The 8,624-nt window shown below is 32.1% G+C and overlaps 1 protein-coding gene across 8 annotated transcripts in view; it reads right to left on the bottom strand.

The window, feature by feature from the left end:
* Positions 1-1,447: 1,447 nt before the first annotated feature.
* The window catches only part of LOC111681358, a 34,796-nt gene continuing 27,619 nt past the window's right edge, over positions 1,448-8,624 (bottom strand). For all 8 annotated transcript variants that reach the window (XM_046953406.1, XM_046953413.1, XM_046953408.1 and 5 more), the window contains 6 exons: positions 8,368-8,562; positions 8,144-8,309; positions 7,929-8,082; positions 7,718-7,860; positions 7,329-7,545; positions 1,448-4,072 (listed from right to left, as the gene is read on the bottom strand). In XM_046953406.1, coding sequence (XP_046809362.1) covers positions 1,902-4,072; positions 7,329-7,545; positions 7,718-7,860; positions 7,929-8,082; positions 8,144-8,309; positions 8,368-8,562 — 3,046 coding nt within the window. In that variant the 3' untranslated portion in view covers positions 1,448-1,901. The remainder of the gene's footprint in view (positions 4,073-7,328; positions 7,546-7,717; positions 7,861-7,928; positions 8,083-8,143; positions 8,310-8,367; positions 8,563-8,624) is intronic.

Below are 8,624 nucleotides of genomic sequence, written 5' to 3'. Positions count from 1 at the left end.
TTATAAGTACCACTGACAAGTTTTTAACTTCCCCCTTTCAACTGGTTGCGACAAATGATATTGTCACATTTCTATGCAACTAATAGCAGCATCATTTGTCTAATACAAAAAACGAAATAAATATTGTGCTGTGCAACAACATTTAATAATTTGCAAATTAAAGGAAAAGGTAACTGATAAAAAAATATCAATAAAATTTGTTGGTATATCGATTTCATTATGAGATATAAAAGTTAAGTATTGGAGTTAAAATTACTATAATTTAATTTATTACTACTAAATTAAATATAGACTATAATTATAATCATTTAGCAAGTAATTAAGAAATTAATCTAATTTATTGTAAAATAACTGAGATCAATTCTGTTGTTGGCCTATATTTGTACTAAATGTATTAATATGTTGCAACTACACCATTTTCATTTCACCGCTAAACGATTGCAAATATTCTGCATTGCATTAGTTTTGTTTTTGTATGTTATTATTTCAATGTCGAAGTCTAGACTAGCATTTAGAAAAGAATATCGACTAGACCATAGATTGACTATAGCCTAGACCATACACAAGATTTTCGGCTAGACTTTGGACTAGACTATAGACTGGAATATAGACGAGACTAGATTATAGACTGGACTGTAGGACTGACTATAGACTAGACTGTATGTTAGACTATAGACAAGATTATAAACTAGACTATAGACTAGACAATAGACTAGACTATAGATTAGACAATAGACTAGACTATAGACTAGGCTATAGACTAGACTATAGACTAGACTATAGACTAGGCTATAGACTATAGACTAGGCTATAGACTAGACTATAGACTAGACTATATACTAGACTATAGACTAGACTATAGACTAGACTATAGACTAGACTATAGACTAGACTATAGACTAGACTATAGACTAGACTATAGACTAGACTATAGACTAGACTATAGACTAGACTACAGATTATACTATAGACTATACACTAGACTATAGACTAGACTATACACTAGACTATAGACTAGACTATAGACTAGACTATAGGCTAGACTATAGACTAAACTACATGCTATTATATGGAATCTACTATAGAATAGGCTTTGAACTAAACTATATGCTAGACTATATAGACTATACTATACACTATGCGATAGACTATATTACAGACAACATTACTGACTAGAGTTGTAAGTAGATCATAGAATGTACTTTAGACTAGACTGTATACTAGACTACAGACTATTCAATAGACTTGACTATAGAGTAGACTACAGAAAAGACCAAATACTAGACGATACTATATACTAGACTATACACTACACTATTTATAGGCTAGACTGAATAGTAGTATATAGACTAGACTATGCTTTGGATCACATACTAAACTACATCACCAAAAACATTCAATCGAGCCACCTCTAAAGGCTTCGATATACAAATAAAATACAATGGACTTATTGTTTTTCGTTAAGTATTAATAAAATTTATTTTCATTTTAATAAATTTATATAAAATTGGCTACAACTAATGTAAAACAATTAAAAATGTTATAATAATTTTCGAATACGTTTTCTTTTATACCACCAGACTTTTTGTTTAAGCAAAGTTACAAATACAGGTAGCAATTTCTTAATATATTAATACTTAATTTTAACAGAAAAATAATAATACATATTGGATATGTAATAAAATTTTATAAAAAATTAATCGTTATAATAATAAAAATTTAACATTAATGGCATTTGATGTTGAGTTAATCAAAGCCCTAGTCTTTGGATATTGACAAACAATTATATTTTTAATTCTTTCGTTAATTAAATTAAATTTAACATTAAATAATTTTTAATTAGTTATGGCAACGCTTAAATATTAAGAATGAAATGTTTATTGCATTGGGTTTTAATAGAATTATTTACTAAAATTATCTATTTGCTGTAGAACCCAACTACGGGTGCTAGTGGGACTTAAATTGGGTGGACATATGATAACGCCTGGTCCAGCTGATTTGGTTGTGGAAAAATCCTTATTCGTTTCGACAACTTTTAAGGGCGATTTAAGTGGAAGAGGTGGCACATATGTGGGTTTGGGTTTTAGAGGAGGATTTTTGCTGTTGCGAAAGGAGTTAGATTTATCCAAACGCCTATCATTGTCATCACTGTAAATAGCGGAATCACGAAAATCATTTTCCAAACAGGCTTCAACACAATCTTCATACTCGAAACTATGAGAAGAATCTTTATATTTGCCATTACTAGGTTTATGCTCACAGACACTGTCATTGGAAGAGGTTAATGACAAGACTGAATCTCTTTGCATTTGATTGGCGTCATCATATTTGATAACGCTGAAGAGAGTACGAGGATCAGCATAATCTACATGAGCCATACGTTCACCTATAGTCTCACTGCCCGGCAGATGTAGTATAGAATGTCTATCCACTTCAGAGCTATCGGAACCTCTACGCTCTAGATTGTGTACCGAACGACTTAAACGATTACCAGTCAAATCCTCTCCTATCAAAGTCGAATTACTCCATAAACGTTTTAGTAGACTGCGAGGAGTATGGCTGCGATTGGGATTAACTTCATTTATGGAACTATAAATGGGACTGGAGTGAAAACTTGCAGACATTTGTGTGGAGCAATCCAAAGAATTATGTTCACTTGGTAAGTCATTGTTAAAACTATCCCTTTCCTTAAGAGTGATCGTAGACGAGGCATTTGAACTGTGTTGACTTAAATTACTTTCGGTTTTGACAGGAGATTTATGCACTTCTTCACCACCCACATTGTGTAGCACACCCTCGGGTGTATACACTAGAGTGACATAATCAGATTCGGGCCTTGGACTAGTTGGTTTATTCTCTTTACACTTGTTATATTGCACTGACTTAGAACGTCCCAGAGGAGGTGAGAACTTATAGGGAACATGCACATTTCTTAGCAGACTTTCATAAATGGGTTCATCTTCTGTTTCCAAAGTCAAGGACTTGTATTCCATGCAATCTTTTTCATTTTCCAATGGAGGAGGAGATCTGGAGGGAGGTCTTGGTGGCAAATCTGGTGGCAATTCCAGTTTGTCCATAGTTTTGTTGAGTTTAAAGTCCAGGCTTTTTGATGATTGCAGCGATTTATCCAAATTACGTTTCTTTTGTATTTTAGCATAGAGTTTATCAAATTCTTTGCTATTCTTTAGAAGATCCAAAACAATTTCGGCATCTTGTTTGGCTTTTTCTGCTGGTGTTAATGTTAAAGATGTGGACATTATATTATTATCCTCTTCTACCTTCATTACCACATCGGGAAGATAATTAGTTGATTTGGCCATTTCTTTGCTCAATTCCTTGTCCTCCGATTTGCTATTGTGTAAAATATTTTCTGAAGATTCGGTGATTTTCAGGACCGTTTCACCAGCATCTTCAAATTCACTGAGAGCCATGTAGAAAGTAGAGGTTTCTTTAGTTTTATTCTTTTGCCGTTTAAGGGAAGATAGGCGTTTGGCACAGGTGGTCTTGCCATTGGTTTGTGTAATATTTATTGCAGTTTTGACTTCTTTGGAGCTTGTAATTGCCTCCTTACCCTGCTCACTGGCCACCTTTTCGAAATGTTCGATATGCAGACTAATGCGTGGCACAGACTTACTGCGTTCTTTTAAAGGTTTACTGCCGAATCTGAAGGTTTTATGCGATTGTCTAACCGATTTACTGTTGGACTCCTTATCACGATTTATACAAAATTTGCATTTTTGGTTTTTAGCACAGCTACAGTTTTCACCTGCCTCTTCTTCCTCAGCCCTAAGCTCTACATTTTCAATTAAAGCTGAATCTCTGGTAGCTAAGGATTTGTCATTTATACTTTCAGCACTTTTGGATATGGATTTGCTTAAATTCTTAACATCTTTCGAGGGTGTGATTTCACTGAACACATCCAAGGAGTTGGTATTCGAAATAGTTTTGCGCTTTGTTTTTGAACGATTGCGCATTTCGCTGCGACGGAAATTGTTGCGTCTTTCCAAATAAGTGGGCGTGGAGGAGGCTGTATGCAAACTCCATTTCCAGGTATTTTTATCAGCTGTGCGATCTGTAAATATTAAAAATAAATTAATAATTCTACTCCTTTCCAATATAAAACCCTAAACCAAGTTATATTAGTTAAGTTCTTTAAGCGTTATGATTTTAAGCCAATGTTTTTTTCTTTTGTAAAGATAATAGTGTAATGTAACACAAAGTGTTTAAAGTATGAAACAAAAAGTGTGTAAAAAGGGAGAGAGAGAGGAATAAAGTACTATTCTGCTATTTATGTAACCATAACCCATGCTTTTTTTCTGGTGATTTTAATGTGCTTTTATACAGTGGTGCAGTAATCGGTGATGTTTTTGTTTAAATTTGAAATAAAAAGCATTTGGACTGGCAGTACTAACCCTAAAATAAGTGTCAATTTGTTTTACTGTTTATTTGTTTTTGGTTTGAAATTTTTTGTGGTTTTTTATTTCAATTCACCCATTTCGTTGTTGTTTTAGTTTTTTTAAGTTTTTATTTGTTTGTACTACAACACTAAAATTGAAAGAAAATTAAAAAAAATTTGTGTCACAGTGTAAGCCAAATTTTTGTTGGTAATAATTTTTTATACTTAATAAATATATATTTTTTATGTTAAATTTGTTAATTATAGGTGTTAGTGTTAATAAACCTGCTAGTATTTATTTACTTTTAAAAACAATAGTATTTTTATTTTAAAGCAACTAAAATTTACTACTTTTAGTATTTTTTATAAAAAAAAACTATGCAAGACTTGTAAAAATATGCCATAAATAAGAAAAAAATAAAGTTATAAAACTTCAAAGCTTTTTGAAATTTTGAAAAAGATCGTTTTAAAAAATAATGTCTAAAAGTATGCTACATTTTTGAAAAATTATTTTGAAATAACTAACAATTTAAAAATAAGATCGTTTTGATCTTATACACAGATATGTATGCACTCTGGATATAAAAAATGAAATGTTCAAAACTGTTATTCAAATCTACTTCTAATCTTAGAAGTGTGAAAAAACACCATGGAAAAAGAAATATGCAGTTCAAAACTGTTGCTATAAAACAAGTCAATCTGTGCACAGTAGGACAGAATCGATTTTTTTGAAAATAAAGTTGTCAGTTGGTTTGATTGGAAGATTTAGCAACTTCTAAAAACCGAAAATATAATCCCGAAATTGGGATCTTTTTGCAGTTTTACCCAAAAGTTCCACTCAAATTTAGAACACATATATTAAGACCACTTTAGTTGATTATGTGAGCATCAGAAACCGGTGACTGGTTTGACCCCAACGAATTACGTTCATAAATAAGAGACATAAACATAAATATGTCAAGGTCTAGTGCAATTAAGGCATACATAGAAGTATCAAAAACATTCTAGACCAGGGTCGTTCTTATCCCAAATTGTCTGAAGCGGATGGATCTATTACAATAAATATGTTAATGATATGGTATGGTAAGACTTCGTGTGGCCAGGACAATCTTCATTTTAAGGAATTGAGAGCCTTTGTTTTGTTAGTGATGGCATAACATTTTAAATTCCTTGAAGTCAGTTCGATGGGAAATTTTCAAAGTATTTTTTTAATAAAACACTTTTATATTCGGACCATTTTCCCCTATAGATTAGGTGAAATTAGTTTCAAAGCCGCATTTGTTTTTGGACCGTTTTTGCTTTCATAGCTAAGGTTAGATTAGGTTCAAAATCTCTTTTATTTTCGGACTTTATTTTTTGCCCATAGATTAGGTTAGGTTCAATAGAACCTCACTTAGATCCTTTTAAATGCCGATCCTAATGTTATATCTGTGGACGCATCCACCGGTAACGGATTGTGGAATCCCAAGAAGATACATTGGGTTACTGCTAATAAGATAAGCAGTCGCGTACAACTTAGCGAATCATTTGGGATTTAAGGTTCTCTGATGTGAGCATCAGCAATGTCAGTGATCATTAGATATATATGTCGGGTTGGCAGATTTTAAGTGACGTCTCTACTGCCATTTTATGAAAGTCTATGGTTCTTTGATGTGAGCAACAGCAAATATTGAGTTTTTCAATGATCCCTCAGTCGATGTGGCGAGTAATTAGTGCCGTTTAAGAACTAATTCAAAAGCCGTTTTCGCAGATTTGAAGTGGTATCCTCAATACCATTTTATGATACTGCGGACCAATCTACAACAAAACGATTTGACATTCGAACTTCTTTAGTGTAATAGTGATAATGGAAATGTGAGAGGTTAGTGGATATCATTCTCTTCATGATTGGGATAATGACAAGTTAGAACATTGATGGAACATCAAGATTTACTCAAGTTGGAGCACAAATGAAAATTTCGGAGTTCTGGGCATAAGAGACTTACAGTGGAGTAATAGTGAAATATTCTGGAATGGCACACGTGAGATTGTAGTGGAAAGTCCTTAACAATTCGAAGTATAAAATAACTCTTTCTGAAACTGTTCTTGAAAATGAATGTAGACTCTATAACATATAAATATTTCCGAAGTCCCACATTTCAAACAAAACATAATTGTTTTCGTGATCGACCTTCACTATTTCCACAAGAAAACGAGTTGATCGAGTAAAATGTTTGGACATGGTACATATCAAATATTTTCGATAGTAAAGCATTTTTGATAACGAACTTGCGGTAATACGGCTAAAAGCTCAAATTTCCGACAAACAATTCGAGCTTTAGAGGGTATTGTTTAATGATAATATTCTATGCTCAGGGATTAAGTTCACCAATTAGTCTAGGATTAGATAAGCTTTTTAAGTGTTTTAAAAAACCAATCAATGAATGGACGGAAGACAGAAATTTTAGACTCTTATTGGGAACAATTTCTGTAGAAAAAGTTTCTAAAAAATTAATAGTCTTGTTCTCCACAGAAAAGACATCTACTAGAAATAGTCTTTCTGAAAATTTCAACAAAAATTCCAAATTCTCTAGAATCTAAACATCAAATAATAGACCTCTATTGCTATACACTTTCTTCCTTTTGTAAAAAAATCAAAATTAAAACTTTTTAATAATGAATTCCGCAACATTACAAGTCTTGCACGATTTTTCTAAATACACATATAAAATATTTTCAAATTTCCCTTTTTATCCTGATAAACAGTAACAAAAATTACAAGTTTAAGAATAAATTTAAAATACAAATTTAAAAAAATTGAAATTTAACGAGACAAAACATAAAATTTGGTTGTTTAAATTTTGGTTGGTTAAGTTAAGAGAAGAAAAAAAAGAAATTAAATAAACAACATGTAAAAAAAAAGCAGCTTCCGCTTTAGATCACACCTACATACCTTCCTCATCACCCAATTGATAAACCAGCTCTTTGGCTCGTAATGGAATGTTATCGAATTTTTCGAGTATGACACTTTTAATGTGTTGAGTCCAAAGGCGTTTCTGGTCACGATTTTTGGCTGTTAACTTGATTTGGTGGCGCGGTTCATCGTATGGTATTACATAAAAGCTAGTTGGTTCACCAGCCAAGTGTTCGCTCAGCATGAGATTATTTTGCTAAATTAAAAGAAAAAAACAAACAATAATAATAAAGTTAAAAATAAAATGCACAAATAAGATAATAGAGTTTATTTAACATATATTTAACGCAAAACAGAAAAAGCTTTAACGATACTTGTTAAAAACTTAAAATCGTTACAAATTAACTCCTACTATTACTACTACTTACGTGTATGTAACTTTTAAATTGCAAACGATTGTCCTCTTTGGCTTTGGCTATTATCAGCATAGTGGCAAATAGTAGAACCCTACGTGGTTTATTATTTTCCATTAAAATGCCCTCCAAACGTAATTCACCCAAAACCGTAAGTTCTTGAAAATAAAGTTTTATTAGAAAAGTTATTTCTTCACAAAAAAAAAGGAATTTGATGTTAACATACCTGGCCCTAACCAACCATCTAATATGCCCGATAGTTCTTTAACTCTGGTTTGCTGTTCCAATTTACGTTTCACCTGATCTATATTGCGCGCTACTTGACGCATTATCTCATAGGCCTGCATTACCTCTTTGATATCACAATGTTTGCGTAGGTTCTAATAAAAACAAAAATCTTTCTTAAAAACATCCAAACTTTCTCTTAAAATTTCCACTTACATCTAACAATAGATGATATTTCAAAATTCTTTGCACGGGCTTTAGCAAATATGATCCTAGAGGCAAAGTATGATGCAGCATTCTTTGGGTGGAGGCCAACAAAGCATTGGTGTGAGTGGCCTGTAATAATTTGGTAAGTAGTGATATTGCTTCGGGATAACTGGTGCTGTAAATCAAAAATTGGTTTGAAACGACTGAAATTTATATATATTTGTTTTTCCTACCAATAAGTAGTGTAGACATCAAATCCTTCCTTTAAGTCAATAAAACATTTGGCAATTTTAACCGGATCCAATATGGAGTCCGATAGATGTTTAAGTAATTCTGAATTAAATTGATAAACATCTTGTATATTGGAAAATAATACATCTAAGTCGTCTTGTTTTAAGCAGGCACGTTCTTTCCAATCCAAGAGATAACTAATTAAAAAAAAAAATTTTTATAAAATTTCGAAAACTCAAAAAGTTTCATTCATTTTATT

The sequence above is a fragment of the Lucilia cuprina genome, chromosome 6 (assembly GCF_022045245.1).
Source record: "Lucilia cuprina isolate Lc7/37 chromosome 6, ASM2204524v1, whole genome shotgun sequence".
Classification (NCBI taxonomy): domain Eukaryota; kingdom Metazoa; phylum Arthropoda; class Insecta; order Diptera; family Calliphoridae; genus Lucilia; species Lucilia cuprina.
The sequence above is the reverse complement of the archived record's forward strand: the minus strand, read 5'-3'. Positions and strand labels throughout refer to the sequence as shown.